At 38.9% G+C, this 20,147-nt stretch overlaps 1 protein-coding gene across 1 annotated transcript; it reads right to left on the reverse strand.

The window, feature by feature from the left end:
- Window positions 1-633: 633 nt before the first annotated feature.
- Window positions 634-20,044, reverse strand: LOC116066170 (SPRY domain-containing protein 3-like). Its single transcript, XM_031322065.2, has 11 exons — window positions 19,927-20,044; window positions 18,487-18,633; window positions 18,266-18,341; window positions 13,754-13,878; window positions 10,534-10,666; window positions 10,205-10,393; window positions 6,557-6,706; window positions 4,137-4,194; window positions 3,392-3,511; window positions 3,176-3,297; window positions 634-3,073 (listed from the first exon to the last, which is right to left on the reverse strand). The coding sequence occupies exons 2-11, from the start codon at window positions 18,612-18,614 to the stop codon at window positions 2,939-2,941; spliced, it is 1,236 nt and encodes a 411-aa protein (XP_031177925.1). The 5' UTR covers window positions 18,615-18,633; window positions 19,927-20,044; the 3' UTR covers window positions 634-2,938.
- Window positions 20,045-20,147: the final 103 nt, after the last annotated feature.

Raw genomic sequence — 20,147 nt, forward strand, 5'->3', positions numbered from 1 at the left:
TAGAGTAATTAGTTAAATAGATTTTTTAGATTTAGAAAAGAATATTCAGTAACACTTTACTTGAAGGTATCTACATAAGAGTGACATGACACATGAACCCTAACCCTAACTCTAACTTGTCATGACAAAAACCGAATGACACTTGATGACAGAAGCGTTATGTCATAAACGTTTATGACATGTTTATGACACGTTCATGACAGTGTCATGTAACTCTTATGTAGATACCTTCAAGTAAAATGTAACCGAATATTCATACTCTCCTCTGAAGGCATCACGATTTTTAGTCCTGTTAACATTATGCAGCGCTTACTGTGGAGAATTTAGTACCACTGTTGTACTTCAATTTGAAGTTTTAAGACATTGACACAAAATGTAACATCAATAAAGCCAAATTACACTATAAATGATATGCTTCTCTGAACAGCTTTTATAAGATCACGTCTATTGAAATAGTTTTACTCCAGTACTACAAGACAACTGTAGGAAGAGTATTCATTTTACATACGTAATTAAGAAATATTAGGTCTGCAGTTTATAAAACATCTAAGATGATCTCATTAGCATTTAAAGTCAGCAGAAAGAAATACATTTTATTCATACTAAATTTGATGCAACAGAAAAGGCCAAAAGCAGGGTGTAAATATTCTTTATTTGTCTAAATTATTTTTTGGCATGTTTACCTGATTGCTTTAAGTAAAAAGAGTCCAGATAAAATAAAAACATACATGACATGATGTACACAAGGGCTGGATCGAGAGAAACTGATGTTAAATGTCATTTATGATTAATTACACAAAAGATTAAGTAGGGCTAAATATTAAAAGCGTGTGGCAGACAGCCGACAGCAGCAGAAGACCACTACAAGCTCCTGTGAACAAAGATGAACATTAACACAAAACTGGACGACAGTGAAAAGTAAAAAAAACAAACACGAGTACACCCTGTCTACAGTACAGGCTGATATGAAGATGTGCAGAGTGTTTCCTCAGCTCACAATTAGCAGCAGTTAAGCATCACATGAACAGCGGTCTTTACATTTTCTTGTCAGTGACATGCAGAGTTCAGATATGTGGCACCTAAAGGATGAGATGTAGAAAAAGGTTTTTAGTGTGAATGTGGTTCCACAATCTGAACCAACATCCAGGTGGAACATTTCCAACACCTACATGGATCAATGACATCCAGACTGGACCTATTCACACAGGCACTTTACTCATTAGGTCAAATGTTTAAAAGCAGTCCGGTTGTGAAGCTGGAAGAAGTTCTTATATTTGTCCATGCCAGAATATAAAAAAAGAAAAATGAAAACAACAATATACAGCAAGTAAATCCTCTAAAAGTAGCAGTTACAATTAACAGCATATTGTTTTATTTCTATGAACAATTAACAACTTGTTATACGTGTGAATTGATACCACAAGCAGCTACTTTGTCTGTACAACTTTTGTCAAGGGTAGATGTGTGTGAAATTTGGTGTCACAAAAAGAAAACAATACATTACCATGGGGGGTAATGAAAAAAAAAAAGAAAACATAAAAATGCATTACAGGGTTATGGCAACAATGGTTGACTTCAATTTACCGCAAAATCCAAAAAATAACCATAGAAAAGACAAGGTATTTCATTTTGATTTTCAAATATACCTGAGAGCAGCAGATATTACAGTATGGCTTCGTTTACAACATTCAGATCTTTTGTTAGATATTGAAATATTTAACTAGTAGGACATTGATTACTATACCATGCTTAGTCCTGCCAGCGTTTAATACTCAAGAGAGTTGAGTAAGAGAGTTTCCATTTTGAGACATTTCATCCAAAATATCTTATGCTCTACAAAAAATACATTCAGTATCATGACTTCAAATGTGTATTTTTTTCTGCAAATTTCAATTGTTTCTAAAGGCTCCACTGAGTTTGGCATTACTTTCGGTAACTTAAATATATAGAGATCAGTCATTTTCTTGGTTTGTTTGTGTGTGTAAGGCAAACTGTGAGATAAATGCTTGGATGTGCTCAGAGAACATGTATGTACAGTAGTTACAGTTGGACACCAAATATCTCTATACTGGAAAAACACATTTAAAGTCGGTTAGGGGGTGCTTCTTTTAGCATGATTTTGGTTTAAGTGATGCATCTTTTAGACACAAATGTTTCTTCCAAAGACTTGGGAATGATTATGACCTGCAAGTTTAATGAAAGTACATTGTCTACAATTAGGTTAAAATCATACCTGATTAAAAAACAGCTAGACATGATATGAAAACCCAAACATTAATTTGGCATTTTGCTTTTAAAACTGCTTTATCCAAGGTAACAATTAAATGGTTTGGATTCAACAAATTGCTCTCACGTTTAATTATCCCATAATTCCTAATGCATTGCACAAAACATGCCATAATAACTCCCTTTTTGGAGACTTTCCGAGCATTATTTTCCAGACTATCACTCTCACCACTGAGTGTCAGTAACACACCGTTGATTGAAGAAGTACAGCAGACCTCTGGTGATGAGCACAGTGTGGCTGCACTGCAGCCTGTGAGAGTGGCGCTACATATCTGCTGACATATATACTATTGCTGATTAGAGGGTCCACTTGTTTGCTGAAGTCTGCTCTGATTTGATTTTTACATTCTTTATTCTGGTGAGATCCTTTTTGGAAATTGTCTAAAATTGTGTTTCACCTATACGAACCTATGGTTAATGGTAATTATAAAGCACTTCTTTGAGGCACGCATGTAATTAACATACATTATTTTGATCATTCTTACAGCATGAGGAAGTCACAGTCACCTTCTACAGTGGAGTGACTTCTCCAGTAACATCTTGGAGCCTGCTGATGTGGAGGTATTATTTATTAATTGATTTCCAAAAATGTACCAGAGCTCAATCATTCGCCCATGCTTGGATCTCTCCACTCAGTTTTCTACTACTCTGCTCAGCCACTGAGGGGGTGCAAGTCCACTCTGACCTTCTCCCCAGTGCTCATCATGCCAATCGTGGGATGCAAGCCTCCTACCGGTAAGGCCACTTCCCTCCGGCCCACCACCTTTCCATTTCTTGTAAAGAACACCTGTTCGAACACAAGGGGGCAGCAAGGAGATAATGTGAATATTTTGCACTGTAGGTTTAAGAGTCCACGGTTTTATATTCCCAGATTTTGACAGCATCTCACCGTGACCTTCTTCCCCTCCAAATCTTCTCCCTCATCCTCCTCATCTTCATTGCTTGCATACAATTCATTCTGAACCTCACTTGGTTTGGGAATCACATCAAGGTCCCAGTCGTCTACGTCATCTGAACAGGCGCAGACACAGAAATAGAAAGAGAGGCGATCAGAGATTATACACGATGATGCACAGTGCTCTGGAGACAATATTAATATGTTCACCTCCACCATCAAGGCTGTAGTCACGTGGAAACATGATCCCGCAGCCCATAATGTCCCCTTCAAAGCAGCGCGGGCCAAACGCGTCCCCAACCCCACTGCCCTGGAACAACTTTCCATCATCTACAAAGAACAACAGGGACGCTGATTAGTGCTTCACGTCACATGCATGAGAGAGTGTGATACAATGAAGACACAAGACAACATCTGCCATTACTAACATGTACACACACATTTTTGTTTGATTGAGCAACCGCTGGTCCTTCTTAGCCAACACACATATTGTACAGGCACACAAACTAATTGCCACTCACTCCAACAGGTAATTTAGGGTTGCATGATTTGGACTGTGGGAGGAAACCAGAGCAACCAGAGGAAACCCACACAGACACAGGGAAGAACATGCATCAAATATTAAGTTGGAACAATAATACTCGTAAGTTTATTTGGAACTATTTTCAGCAATGCACTGTTCTGGCTGGTGGAAGCCAAAGAAAGCTACATGGAAATCATAAATAACCTTTTAAATATTTAATTATTACTGTCATGGTTACCAAAAATAATACTAACACATCTGTACTTTCTGCCGTTGCCAAAAACATGAGTGACAATTTGGTGCCATTACCAATTTGATTGCTGGCGACACAATGAATGTGTACACAGTGGTAGTGTAATATGGATTTCATTGAAATGCAGAGAAAACACATCGACAGATCATCATGCACCATCATGATCAGCCAACACTCACCTGCATGATAGGCTATAGACCCTCTGCTCCAACCTGGATGTCTATTTTTGGGGTAGTCCTGTGAGACAAAAGAGAAAGTGAGTCCATCCATTTCTTTTTTCATTTTTTATATATTGATGGACATTTTGGGGAAATTTCTCTTCTTCTCTCCCTCCCGTTTTCTGTCTTGAATGGGGCAGACTGACTCAAAATTCACCACAAAAGCAAAAATGTTGCCTCACGCTCAGTATTACAAACATTGATTGTAGCCTTTGGCATCCAGAAATGTCAGCGTTCAGACTGACATTTAGGAATCCAAGCTGATGGATGATCTCAGATAGCTGCAGAAGCTCTGAGATAACGCCAAACCAGGTGTTGTTGTCTCACACACCTGTACATGTACAGGATCAATCTAATTCATGTTTTAATTGGGATATCTCAACAAAGACGAGTACACATATTTATTGCGTGTTTCGCCTAATTAAATTTGGGCTTGCACACCATACAGACTTGACAAGCTGCATAAAAAAATGACATCCTCTATGATCACTAAAATAACAGTTAATTGAGAGTAATAAAAGTGATTCGTAACTGGAATTTGCTCAGAGGCCAGGTATCTTTAAAAATACAACAACAACTGTGTCTATGTTTATAGTGCAAACTCCATACCAAATGTTAGCAGTCTCTGGGTGATTTGGAGCAGTAGTTGAACTTCACTGTACTTGTACACCTAATTTGCCAGCAAGTGGATGTATATAATTTCCAAGTGACATGTAAAACCCACAACCTAATCTTCTCCTGATTTATAAGTATTTGCTTCTTCAAATAGAACTACATGCATTTTGTATGTAGCATTGGGCATCCTAAAGTGTTGTTTCTACAAAGATGGTTTGTGGGACAAACAACAAACCAACATAATCTTTAACCAAGCAATGCGACACTGATCAGCTGAATCACCTGTAGACTACGCAACTTTGAGTTGGATTTCCTGTAATAAAAACAGATTGTGAAGTGTAAAGTCTAAGTAAACATATAAGCCCCTGTAAGAAGAGCACTAACGTGATCATGGGTACAGCAACAGGTGAGAAAAGGAGATAAGACTGAAGGAAAACCATAGAATTAAAGAGATAAGGTGCGTAGAAAACAGAGACGATGGGGCTTTACCCCGAAGCGACAAAAGAGAAAGGAATGCACCATAAACAATTGCTTCTTCATCCAATACAAGCAGCCACTGAGTGACTAGTAACTGTTAAGCATGTATTACCCAGAGACTGAGAGAGAGACACCTTTGTTTTGATTTCTGTAGCGAGAGGTAATGCTTCCCATCAGCAGACTGGTGCATCTTGCAGGAGATGACGGAGGATGGAATAAAACCTCAGGAATGACCGTTTGATGTATTTATAATGCTACACCAAAACCGCAGCCACGTTGAGAAAAACAATTCCTGGAAAACAATCAGTAAAATGACAGAGCTCTATTCTCCACACAGTCTGACCCGAGGGCACAACGTGCCCACACCTCACACAGTAACTACCGGCGGAGGAGTCGGGGGGAGCTTAATGTCAAGGATGAGTGCACCAACAGTGATCCACCACGTCCCAGGCTGAGAGCACCATCACAGCTGGCAAAACAGCAGTGTGATTAGCAAGATTGAAGCTCAATCAATTAGCATCCAATAACTGAGAATCCCAGCGAGGGCAGCACAATCATTTCATATCTGTTGTTTAAATGCCACGATGATGACTGCATCCCCCAGCCACCATTCTGCTGTTTTAAACAGGATTTAAACAGGATGTGCACATGAGTTCATGAGATTTTCATGTGAGGCCAAAAGCAGCCGGTTACAATTCTGATGTGTAAACATTCAACAAGTCTTCTCTCAGACCCAACTTATTTCCAAAATATGGATCATCTCTCAGTGTCATCATTTGTGATTTAATACCACCTAATTAATTAGGATATCAGCCTTTAATTGTTTAGCCTGAGGATCTTCGGCATACCTTTAATTCTTTTCTATTCATCCCATCTTGTGTACGGTGACTGACTGTGTGAAAAGAGGATGTAAAATAAAGCAGGAACTGAAAGAATCTAAGACAAAACATCAGATGCTCTCATCTTATCCCATGCCTAACCTTTCATATACTCGACTGCAGTGTTCTAGTTGACATGGTAGATTAGCATGTAAACCGATCAACCTGCTTTCTATGGAAAACCAGATGTGGGGGTAAAATGAGACAATATTTATTCTGTTGTTAGCTTTTCCTCTTTCCATCACTCAGACTGGAAACAGTGAGAACAGTGGTGCATATGATGGAGAGCGATGATGAGGTATGTGCGTGTGTGTGTGCGTGCGTGCGTGTGTGGGGGGGGGGGTTCTTTACTGACAGATAACCACAGAGTGTGCAGTAAGTAACACGGTGTGTCAATCAGGAGGCTCTTACCCTGCGTGCCAGCCCCAGGGCAATGTAACACTTCTCTCCAGCATCTGTGATCTCCAGTTCATAGTAGTGGAAACGTGTGTTGAGAGGCCGACGGGCCTGAGCCAAGCCCACGTCCACGATGCTCTTCCCTTTGCCCATGTACTCCAGCAGCTGTGGAAATAACACAGACACATACAGTTACCTGCCCAGCACCAAACAGCAGACAGAAAAAGTTAGCAAGTAGTCTTATTATTATTTAGATAAATAAATGGAAACACTATCTAGCTTTAGTCAAGCAGGCTGTTAAACCGAATGTATGATTAGGCATGTCAAAAAAAACTATAGCTTAAAGCATGAAATAATTTACCGCTGGGAAATTTAGAAAAAATGTTTATGGAAAGGCAGGGTGGGTATAATCTGAGAGAAGAACTAAACTTTAAAAAGCTCAAAATAAGAACAACTTTAAAAAGTTTGTGAGTCACGATCTCTGGGGTGAGTTTGTGGAAACCATTCCGGAGCAGGTGCTAAAACATTGTACAAACATTATACAGTTTAAACAGTTGTATAAAAACACTTTATTAAAAGGATATGAGGAGGAAGAGAGGTGATTGTGAGGGTGGGTTAATATACTGATTGTACTGGGGTGGATGATTGGTGCAAAATGTAAAAAATGTTTGGTAGGTGTCTAAAATTATATATATATATATATTGTGTATATTTGTAATCTTGCTATCTCAGCTATGAATATATAATATAAAATGTATGACATATACATATACAAAATTGATAATATAATATAATATATATATATATATATATATATATATATATATATATATATACAGGAACAATTTAAAGTTGAATGAGGGGTGGGAAAAATAACATGCATCGGCTTCGTCCCACTCCTTTTCGGACAGATTGAACATATTGTTTGTAACACTTTATAGATATTGTTTCCTTTTGGTGTGTTGCTACACACTTATTGTCTTTTTATATTTTATTTTATTGCTGTTACTTTTTGTTCGAAATAAAAAAAAAAGAAAGAAAGAAAGTTTATTCAAATTATTATAACAACTCAAAAACTCCTGGGTTCATCCCAGACTGTACACTGCATTTCACTGCTAGTCATATCATGTCTGACACGGCTGCTGCTTCCCTCTCAGGTTGGATAGAGATGGGAGTTGAATAAGATGAAAGAGCATGTTTTATTCACACATTATCCTATTAGGGACGTTAGATGATGAGGTGAAAAACTAGGTCGTAACGTCATGCAATCCTTTCTTCTGGAAAAATGGGTCAGAGTTTGGATTTGTCATCCCTGCGAACTGTTTGGGTACTAAAAGCAAAGCTACAGCAACACAACAGAGATAACTGTTTACTGCATGCAGCAGAGAACATCAACACCAACAAAGCTGAGTCCATTTCCAGAGTGACCTTCCCAAATGTCATCAGAGCAGTAGATGAACTCTGTGTCTAGTTTATTTGCTTGAATCTTAAATCATACACCTACTTGAAATAAATAAGATATATTCCAAGTCTCATCCATCATAATTTACAGGCTGATTCATTTTCAGAGAACTTGTGTTTTCTCATACTCCTCCTCCTCTTCCCTTTCTGGCAGTATATAAGCACAACCTCAAGAGGTAAACAGTTGCTCCGGTGCAATTGCAAATAGATGACGAAACCAAGAAACCACGATGCCTAATAAAGCATGTTTCTACCAAGCAGTCTGGTTCAGTTCAGTTCAGTAGGTTACACATTAGAACGGTTATTTATGCGCTTCCATTGTCAAAAGTTGTGGATGGTACCAATAGAACCGCTCTGTTACGTCCCGTTGTTTTTGTCACAATAACGAGGTTTTTCAGCTTGTTTCTCAGCACATGGCTGTCCACGGCTGTTACCATCTAGTAACAACCCTGCCTACATTTAAGAGTACTCTCTACGGTGGAACAGAATCAGAGCAGATCCAGTGTTTAGGTACATGTCCATACGGGTTACATACGGTTCTAAAGTTACTATACCAAAAGTATTTGATGGAAGCGCGGCTTAAGTGGAAATCACAAATCCTGTCATTTAAAAACTTTAATATCACATTAAAAATATTTAAGAACACTCATCCCTCATGAGCCTTGACATTCCACAGAAAAGCACCACTCTTGCTTTGTTAATAACGTGTTTTATTTTTTGGAGCGTTTGATTGATGATGCAGGGAGATCAGACAGCACTTTGTGAGCCCTGCGTTCATACAGGACAGGGCCAAATTTGTAGAAATAAAGGATAATTAAATGTGTGGGTGGCATACAGGTACTGCCTAAAGGCTATTCAGCTGCGATCCCTTCCCATCCCCTTTCTATTGAGGTTTTGCATCAATGCCTGAGTCAGACACAAACACTGCAGTCCTACCGTCACAGGGAGGGGTGGAGTCCCAAAGAAAGAGAGAGAGGAGGTCAAGCAGTACTTTAGAGAAAACATTGGTCTCTTCTTATCAGGTATTTAGGAAAAAGCTAATATTTATGTCTATATTTGTATATTTATGAGATTTGGGTTAAGACTTGCAATCTAAAGATTTGCATTTGCTGATTATTATCTGATTATATATATCTGATTTGGATTTGACACGCATCCACCAGTTCCATATAGGCTTACTGATACTGTGTTTGTGGACAGATTTTGTATTTAACTTTTTGATCAATTCCTGTTGCAGTTATTCACTTCCAACAATTTTGAATGAAACCATCGGAGAAGACAGAGGCAGACTTAATAGGTGTCTGTATGTGTCCGGTCTTGGACATGTTGGCCAGAGTATACACTGCTAGGGTTCAAGTTCTCCACAAACTCTTTGTTAAAAGTACTCCACCGATTTAATTGTGTCTCACAACCATGGTGATATTTAAAAAAAAAATCTACATCGATGAAGCAAAATCAGAACAGTTCTTTTCTACACAGTGTTCTTCTTCGTCAAAACCTGGCACCTACATTACCTACAATGCAACTCTAACTGCTGACAGGTTGGAGATTTGGGTGTGTTATGCAGCTAATGTAGCCCCAAGCAGAGATGAGGAGCGAGCTACAGTGATCTGGTAAACTCGCTTCTTTCTAACTCTAACACTCTAACTCTAACACTTCCAGATTTTCAAATTTGTAATCTTCACCCCCAACCAACACTTGACGTAATTTATCAGACTTCTCACAGCTCTCTCTGGAGCCTCAAAATGCTTTATACAACTTTTTTTAAAGTGCTCATATTATGCTCATTTTCAGGTTCATAATTGTATTTAGAGGTTGTACCAGAATAGGTTTACATGGTTTACTTTTTAAAAAACACCATGTTTTTGTTGTACTGCACATTGCTGCAGCTCCTCTTTTCACCCTGTGTGTTGAGCTTTCTGTTTTAGCCACAGAGTGAGGCATCTCACTTCACTTATGTTCCATCTTTGTTGGGAGTCGCACATGTGCAGTACCTAGATAAGGACTACTAGCTAATGTCAACATCTTCCCAACCAATCATTACACAGCATGAACCTTTTAAGGGAAACAACCTGTCACATTTTTATTTTACTGTATATTTAATGTCCCTGACTGGCAGACCTGAATACAACAGAACTGGAAAAAACAGAATATCCATTTTTGAATACATTTTTCCTTTTGTCTATCTCTCTCAGGACTTACCGTGCCGGTCACTTTGACATCATGGAGACGGCCCCAGTCCTCTTCATGACTATCCACAATCATTTGTCCATCATCCTCCTCCATCCCACATTCAGCATTCAGGTCCAGCTGCACTTCTTCCCCCAAAGAGTGCATTCCCACGGCCGGGTAGAGAGCATCAGGAGATGCTGGGATTTCCACACTGCCAACCTTTGGTGGTAGCACACATTCAAATACCGTATTGTTTAGGGAAAGGTAGCTGGGAACTCTGTATACATTCACAAATAAAATTGTAATGGTGAATAAATTCTATCTAAGGTGAAGTAATATGATGGCAACAAAGCACTTACCTCTTTGCCATTTTTGGTAAAAAACACAGTTAGCTGTCTATCATCAGAGTCCAGAGATACTCCACAGCCGATTCTGTCACCTCTGCAGCATTTTGGGCCAAACTGCTGTCCTACAGTGTTGCCATTATACAGCCTGTGGAAAGACAAGTTGGGGAGGTTGAATGGCTACTCAGATCTGTTGTATTACAAATCACACTTTTATATTATCCTGGCTAGACTACTGCAATTCCCTTTTCACCTGCCCTAGCAAGTTGTCCCTGGACTCCTCTAAAACCCCTTTCACACCAATGGCTCAATCAGGGTTATACCCAGGTCGACTGTGTGTTTGAATGGGGTAACCATCCTCGATCTACTCGGCTTCGTGACCCAGCTAGCAAGGTGGGTTTGATCAGGGTAGGCTGGGGTCGATTTCAATGTGAACTGCGCACGACCTGGGTCGCTAACAGCCGGGGCGAGACAAATTATGTGATTGGTTGGAAATGACAGTGGGGCAGTCGTCACAGGTTGCCATCTATGTTCGCCGCACACTTTAAAAAAAAACAACATGTGCTTTATGTTGGGTTTTCACCATAGACTGTATAGAACTAGGATGTTCACAGGCAGCTTCAACAACAGCAGAGCGGAGCGGTTCAATTCATTTTTGAACAGTCCGCTGGCAGTGGGTGCCAGGATGTTCACTAGTCTGCCTTTTGCAAGTTTTCCAGGCGAAACTGCCTGTAAAAACCCAGCGTTAAAACATATGAAATAAAGTTTTGTTTAATCCTCTTGGCACCGCTGCTCTTACTCCCTCTCTCTCTTGCTTGAGATGTCTGCAGACTGCAGTTCAGAGCAGCTGCTGGGTAGCGTGAATCTCTCTCTTTTTTTCTGACTTTTTTATTTATTTATTTTTTTTTTTATGAGCCGTGAAGCCAACAGCAAAGCCCAACTTTACTTTTAATGAAATCAAACAAAGAAAAATGTTCTCCCCTCGTCTTAAAATAGTCGATACCAGAGTAACCTACTTCCTTGTCCAGCTGCTGCAATAAATATGCAGAGGAGGAGAAATCACTGCACAAAATCATCTGAGAAGTGTTTGATGGTTATTTATTTGTGCTTTAGAATGTAATCACTGCAAAACAATTATAAAATAAGCTTTATTTATCTCTCCCTAATGTACAATGACAGATTCAAGTAGCTACAAAACATTAGTTCTGCTGGTATACAGATGGACTGGAGGATGTGATGTTATAGTGCGTTCCATTTACCTCGGACCTCAGAAGCCGAAGCTGGGAATGACGTCACACCCGAGTTGAATGCGTTCCATTTACAAGTCGGATTTTCATTGTTTTCATTAGCTCTAGCCAGAGGTGTCAAAAGTATTCACATTCATTACTCAGGCAGAAATATAGATACTAGGGTTTAAAAAGACTTCTGTAGAAGTTGAAGTATCAACTCATGCTTTTTACTCAAGTGAAAGTGTAAAAGTACTGGTTTCAAAACTACTTAAGGTATGAAAGTAAAAGTAATGTAAGGGGGAAAAAAATGCCATTAAGGACAAAAGCTTAGGCCGCGCCACAGAAGCCTATAGTACACTACCCCACCTCCCCCAAAAAACATTTTTCTAAAGGCCATAATGACTATAATGTTATATTAAAATGTTAATGCTGAAAAATCTGGGATGCACCTGTTTCAGCCGCATTTATGCCCATTGAAAATGAATGCATTTTAGTACAATGCAAATACATTAAAGAACCATATGTGTACTACTGAGCATTAACATGTGTTTCATGGAGCGGAAGATATGATGACTAGTTGCCTATAAGTATTGAAATGGTGCAAAAGGTCAAACTTCAGAGGCATGTTATCAATAGCCTTTATTGGAATGTAAATGTACATCCAAGCTTAGCTGCAGGAATCTGTGAGGGCAACAGATGTAAGATAACAAAACTGGACAAGAAAATTGCAGGTGCTTGGTTGGGACATTTCGCTCGAGTTCTCTTGAGTCTCTTCCACGGACATCTTTGTACTAGGCTACATACGTCTGCTATTTCCTTGCTTGAGTGTGACGGGATTTGTGTCATGTGCAGGTGCGATGGATCGCGTACAAACCAATAGGATGTCGGAATGGTGTATGTTTATACTTCTCATCCAACCACAATCAAATTCACTCTATCCGGATGGCGCGATTTATCTGGGTAGGTTTTTGGTTGTTTTTGTTTTTTTGAACGATGACAAGCCGGAATGAAAACAAGTCAAACTGTAATAGGAGTAACAAGGGTATTTTTAAAATGTAAGGAGTAGAAAATACAGATAATTGTGTGAAAATGTAAGGAGTAGAAGTAAAAAGTCTGCTGTAAAATAATTACTCTAGTAAAGTATAGATACCCAAAATTTCTACTTAAGTAAGGTAACAAAGTATTTGTACTTCGTTTCTTGACACCTCTGGCTCTAGCCAGGTTAGTCATTGTTAACAATACCAGTTTATAACAACGCATTACGCTGTTTTTTGTGCATACAAACAGCGTAACATCATGTCCACAGATAGAAGATGGACAGCACTGTGTGTACGACTGATTTAGTGAGACACAAATAACACAGAAGTGCTTATAACTGTATGTTACTACAACTTTCACAACTGTTGATGCACGGAGCAGCCATGTTGGATTTTTAGCTCGGGGTACTTGGTGGTTGCCCGAGTTCCGAGCTCGGAAATCCGACTTTGACCTCGGAAAATCTGAGTTCCGAGTACAAATGGAACGAACTATCAGCAGTTCACTGAATACGACATGAAAGCCCCGCCCATTTCTATCAATTAAGGTAATCGTTATGCATTGCTCCCGGGTTGACCCAGGTGAACTCTGAATTGTCATGACCAGGGATATACCCATGTAGACTGGCTTGGTTTGAATTTCCAAAAGGAGGGTTGAACGCTGATCAGACAACCCTAGCTCAACCCTGGTAGGTGGTGAAAAGAGGTATAAATAATACAATCTCTTATGATGGACAGGAGGAATGATTACAGCCAGCAAAACCTGTTTCAAGGTTCATATGGGCACCTGGCTATTGTTTTAAGACAGACAGGAAAACAATTGTGAACCTATACTTTAAGAACATGTTCTGTGAGCTTGTGTATGTACAGTATAACATTACGTTGTGTCAGAAGTACATTATTCTGCTGCATCTCCATGTATCATTAAGAGAGTGTACAGTATATGTAAAGAAAATGGTCATTGTCACATACTTGCCATCATCAGCATGAAAAGCCACAGAGTGCGGGAGCCAGCCGGGCTGATGGTCCAGCTTGTAGAGCTGAGGTACCAAACCAACAGCAATCATTCCCCTCACTCCTGTATCGATAATGGTCACCTGCAAACACCACAGGTTCAATAATCACCCAGAAACAAGAGAGGAAGTATCACTGCAGTTGAAAAGCCCCTTTCTTCTTCTTTTTTTTTTTAATGCTTTATAGAGACTCCAAAACCAGAAACGGATTATCTTTGGAAAGTCTTCAAACTTGTTATATAATCATGATTTCCCTTATTTTTATCTGCAAACAAACACATTTTCAAAATTGTGAGCATAAAAACGTAGTTTCTTCTAAATAATATGATTCATTTCATTCTTGCTCTGACACATCTTAGGATGTCGACCCTGAATTCACAAAAGCCGTCTTAACAACCAGAACAATGAGTCATCTACTAATTACACACCATGTCTGGGAGGCGTTTATATTGTGCATAAGCAGAGGAAGATAAGGTGAGGGTGAAGGACACAGATGTATTTCTCTTTTAATCAGAACTTTTCATTTGGTGGATTTTGTCATACAGATATATCAAATAACATGCACGGTACTAGTATGTTATGATGACAAAAAAACAGGTTTTAAGCAAGCAACGTAATCCTGTTTAGCTAACACTAATTTATATTTCAGTGAACAAGACACAGCCATGCTACCTGCTCTGCTAAGCTGAACCTATGTTTTAAGCTAAATGCTAATGCTAGCATTTAGGGGTGACCCCGAATAGTCGAATATTCAAAGGAGCCTGATTCTGCCTGACAGTCGAATCTTCACAGAGGCGGTATGAAACGAGGATCATGCCATTTTGGCTATATGGGGGTGCTCAATGTCTGATTTTACATAGAACTACCTGTTTTCTCCCATCAAGTTAATTAGTATGATATAAATATCAACATACAATGCTGTAAATAAAAATGTGAAAAGAAAGAAGCTTTTAAAAAAAATCTTTTAAAAGTGTGTGAATAAATTCAACCGCCCCATGACAGATTTATTATATAGACTAGTCGCCGATAGGCAAGTCTTGACGATTCTGATTTGACTATGTAAATTCTTACCCCTACTAGCATGGCAACATGCTCACAATGACAACGCTACCACACTGATGATTAGCAAGTACAAAGTTTGTTCGCCATCTTAGTTTTGCATGTTAGTATGCTAATTAGCATTAAGTACAAAGTACAGCTGAGGCTTATGGGAATATCATTCGTTTTGCAGGTATTTAGCTATAAACTAAAGTAGTGGAAAATACATTTTTGATGCTGGTGCTGCTACCGGTGTAGGGGATCACCAAAGTCAGAGGGACTTATTCTCTGCAGACCATGAATGTCTGTATAAAATTTCATGGCAATCCATCCAGTATTTGTTGAGATATTTCAAGTGGATAGTCCACCTCGTAGCTTTACAGATTTTATGGTAGGAAAATCATACATGGTGACATCAAAATGCCCATTTGAGTGCTGCAGGTTTATTTGCCATAAAAACTTTCTGTTTCTTCTCCTTCAGGCTTTTTACATGCCATCACATTTTGCTTTTGGGTTGGCGCTGCTTCTCTTTTCACTTATAGCATATCTTTGTTAAAAACTGCATGTTGGTTCAAAGTGAAAACCCTGAAGTAAAGAGCTGGCCTTTACCATTGTTATCATAACTGAATACTGACCATATGACATCATCCCTAGGGAGCTGTACATGGACGCACTGCAATCGGAGCACTGCTGGCAAATGCAGGGCGAGGAGCAGAGGAAACTTTTAAGTTATTTCCCATGACCTCAACAATGGCCTATTGAGTGAGGATAAGTCCCTTTTTTCTGTGTCAGTGTAAAACATGCAGATGAACCCTAAAATCTACCATCAGATCAACAATCAGCATCCACTTCACTATCATTTATTAGCTTATGTGCCCATTTACGCAAATCGCTTCCTCCCTCCTCCTACATGACTCCCACAAAGTGAGTCACAGGGATGAAGCACATGCAAGTTTAAAGGTTGAGAGGGTTAGTTACTGTTTCACTACACGTCAGACTGGGACAGGATGTGTGTGTGCTAGGCAAGTTTGAACATGGTTTATTCTGAGAAACAGTCACTGTCCTGGGATGTTTTTGCACTACAGTGTCTAGACTACCAAGAACTGTGAAAATAAACAAACCAGCACATGATTTGTAATGAGGTGCGACTTACTGTATTTGGCTTTGTGAAACTAGTTTGTCAGGCAAGCCCCTGTATTAGATTAAGTCAGTTCACCCATCAAGTCAAAAGCACCACAGAAACTTTTATATACTGTATCTGTATGCAGCAGCTGTAAATGCAGTGTTACAGTATGTAAGAGAGCATTGACCCTTCATACTGGCTGACAGATTTACTGGCTGCTAGCTGAGGCTGTTTACAAATAAAGAATCTGACTCAGCTGGTGACAACAGCACGGTATTGTATATTTTAGCCAACTAGCAGCAACTAAGACTTGTTGCTGGCATTTTAGCACAATATCATGCAAGTAGCCATCAAGTGCATATTTCACGTTTTGAAATGAGTCTGATTGAAAGATACAAAGACGTTTTTAAACAACTCATGCAGCTAACATGATCTTAATTAGCTAGCTAGCTACAGCTGATAAAATCTGCCCGCAACTGCTGGCTAGAGATGTGAAGCCTGCTTTTGTCAGAATTCAAGAACTTGTTGTTTCAAAAATTATAGAGAATTTTAAGTTTAAAATCTGCCTTCGTTATCATTGTAAACGACATAGGTTCCATGCCAGGGTGGAAGGCTTGACAGGCATAGCAACAGTAACTAAGAGGGGCGGGGCTTACAACACCTTTGTATGAAGTGAATCAATGTTAATAATAGCATGAATTTTCTACAGAAAAAATTGCAGGAAATGTGTGCGACGTGAGTGAGTACACGTACTGAGTTCCTGGAAGACTAAAGCTCTTCCTACTTGGTTTCTCCTCTGATCCAAAAATACATTGTTATCTCTTCTTAATGACAAAGGTTTTACAATAAAAAATGATGCGATCAAAAGACAATTTATTGACCATAACTGAACTTGGTAGGTTGACTGAACAGTGTGTCAACATCCAAGTTGTTCGAAAAGAGATCTGTTGCTATTTTCTGGGCTGGGGCTGAGACTTAATTGCTGATGCTGCTTCTGAATTTGGTGTAGAAGATTTTGGCATAATAGCTTTAGTAATCAACACTGTACTCCCATTGTCCCAGCGCACAGTGTAGAAAGAGCTGCCAGGTGATTCAACACATTTATTTCCAAGCTGAAAGATCTTTGTTTCTGATAAAAGTGCCATTGCCAGCAGCCAGTGTCATGATTTTCTTTTTCACTGTGGCACAGCAAAATGACGACTAGCAGTCAGACACAATGGCCTGCCAAGTCTCCTTTCATCAACACAGAACAAGGGCTGTGTCCTAAATCTATAATAAATACTAATGCTTTAAAGTTAACACTATATACTACTCTTCACAGTACAGTTTTGACAGTTAGTGTACAAAAAAAATGAATGTAATTTATCATATTCTACTTGCAGACCCGTTACCGGATAAGCGGAAGAAGATGGATGGATGGATGGATACTTGCAGGAAATGAAACAAGATGTGGATCACTGCTCACAGTTTCAAATATACTACAGAAGTTTTTACCAAACACTAATACTTTATTTTTTTGTTGTTGTCTGAAATGTATCTGAGCTGAAAACTCAGGTACAATGTCTTGTGGTTGAAAAACTGTTGTAGTTATTTCCAGTTCAGAGGAGCTCCTTCATTTCAGCGGTGTACTGCATTGTGGGACAATACGTGTCCATCAATACCACAAAAAACAATTAATTTGTATGCATACTAGTATCCTTGATTATATTCAATTTTGTAAAACTTCCACTGAGAACGCACTACAAACTCAAAACCCCTGTAAAATGAGTGTGGAAATGGAGACACAGTACTTCGCAGTAGAAACACCCCCACTACATATATATGTTTGAATATAGTATGTACAGCTTACACTCTTGATTAATTCCCAGGAATCTTTACTTCTATCTTCATTTGTTATGTTATGTTAAAACAATTCTGAGCAAGTGGGCTGTTGCATCACACCATATTCTTCTTAAATTAAAACATATTTGATAAAGGTAATACTAAGAAGAGTGGAGAGCTATCGTATCTCATTTTAGGGTGACCTCTTACCACCAGTCCAGGGACAGTGGATGTAAAATAGCGTCCAGGCTAATTCTGGCACATTTTCCCTTTTATGTATTATTAGTGTGCATTGTCCCTGACATTAAATAAACCTGAAATAAATAAATAAATATCAAAAATGTTGTGAACTGTCAAAAGTAGACAGCTGTGCAGTCAAAAGAGTACAGAGTATAACTAGTGAGAATGGCTGAAAACCTGTTGGACTGATGATGCGTATGTGTGTTCACAAGGATATTACACTGGCAGTTAATCAACAATGAAGCTTACTTCAAAATAGCGATTTCTTCTTGACAATGGCCTGGCTGCCACAAAACAGCCAACTTCATCTGAATTCCCATGATACCTACAAAGAGATGCAAAAAGAAAACCAAAATATTACTATAATCATGACTTGGTTATAGTACCAAAGGAAGAGCTCTAGCATAACCATATTACAAATCTGTGTCTCCAGTTCAAACAGTCATGGTGGCATTGCTCATCACTGTTACCTGAGTATGTCCCCGTCTCTAAGCATCCTTTTGAGCCGCTCCCGGTATCGCACTGCTCGCACTTCACGAATTTCTCGAATTCGCCTCCTCCAGTTCAGAAAGCGATAATGAATGTTTATGTCGTCCATGTCTGAAAATCATTACAATCTAGGGAAACAAATCACAAAGATGTATTACTGCTTTAGAGCTGGTCAGCTAACATTATATATTTATTTAAATACAATGTAATTTGTTTCTGATGATATTTTAGACTAAAATATTCAACTAGAAGGACCTGGCTTTGATCCTCAGACTAAAGCCTGACTGCGAAGGAGTTGGTGCGTTTGTTTTTCCATTTATGTTTAATCCCACATTCCAGAGACAAGCAAAGGCCTGGACAGTGATTGTACACTGCCAACAGGCACATACAGTACATTAGTCCCCTATTTGTGTTATCCCTGTTATGGTCAGGTTTGGGTGTTTTCCACCCCATGTGAACCTTAACTGACTCAAGCATAGACTTAAACTTCTGTTAATGCCTGTGTATAAAAGACACCCTTGACTCAGTGATGTGTTTCTGGTCTTTCTCTACCTGAAGTACTGCAAACATAAATGCCAACATTTGAACTTAATGGCTCACTGGTCTATGACTTCAACAAATTATAATTGTTATTATTTATCATATCAATCTGCCAATAATGTTCTCAGTCAATCAATCAATCGTTTAGTCAAAACATAACGAAAAATTCCCATCACAAATTAAAACCTGAAAAAAATCTGTTGTTAGGCTAATATATTAATATTCGCAGATTATTTTCTGTCCATCAATTAATCAATACATTTTTCAATTCAACTGTGGTGTATTTAATCTATTATGATGTTTTCCCCTGTCGTCATTAAAGTCAGGTATCAGGTGAACACGTTTTCACAGTCAGGATTTGTTGGTCCTTTATAAATTCATAACTCAGTATTTTAATACAAAAGCATTTAAGTGTGTGGATTTTTTATTTTAGCTGGCTCAGTGGTGGATCACATGCGTACGGAGCCCCCACGTAGTATTACACAGACTGACGAAGGGATAAAATAGTTTCGTTTACTGAAATATTGTGTTACTGGAAATGATGGGCAAATTTTTTGTGAAGATAAAACAAAGTTACAAACGTAAATATGACTAAAAAGTAGTTAAGGATCTAACCGGTAATGTGTTTTGATAAAGTAAACAAATATGCGAGCTATCGCCTCATATTATTATTCTTAGCGTGTTAACTTCTCTGCTTTACCCTTTTACGAGCCTACCCTAAATGCCGCATCGTATTTCCCAAACTACAGACAGGACTCGGTTGGCCGGTTAGCTGCTTTCAGCTTTACAAAATTATCGCTAATAATGTACTGTAAACATGACTGTATCTCAGGTTATAGTCAGACTATTCCAAGCCTATCTCTCTCATGATGGTTCCTTACTGTTTTAAAACTTGTAACGCGTCGTCCTTCGGTTTTTCTTCCAATTTTAAGGAGATAAAGTCTGTCACTTTATGTCCAACCTGCGCTGTCGGAAGTCCCGCCCTCTCAACCAATCACATGAGAGGATAAATACAGTGTGTGTTCTCTTAATACATCCATGGTGTGTAGTCCTTAACCTGTGCACTGCCGTGTGTTAATGTAGTCTTTCAAAAGGCTTCTTT

This window comes from Sander lucioperca, chromosome 6 (genome assembly GCF_008315115.2).
Source record: "Sander lucioperca isolate FBNREF2018 chromosome 6, SLUC_FBN_1.2, whole genome shotgun sequence".
Lineage (NCBI taxonomy): Eukaryota > Metazoa > Chordata > Actinopteri > Perciformes > Percidae > Sander > Sander lucioperca.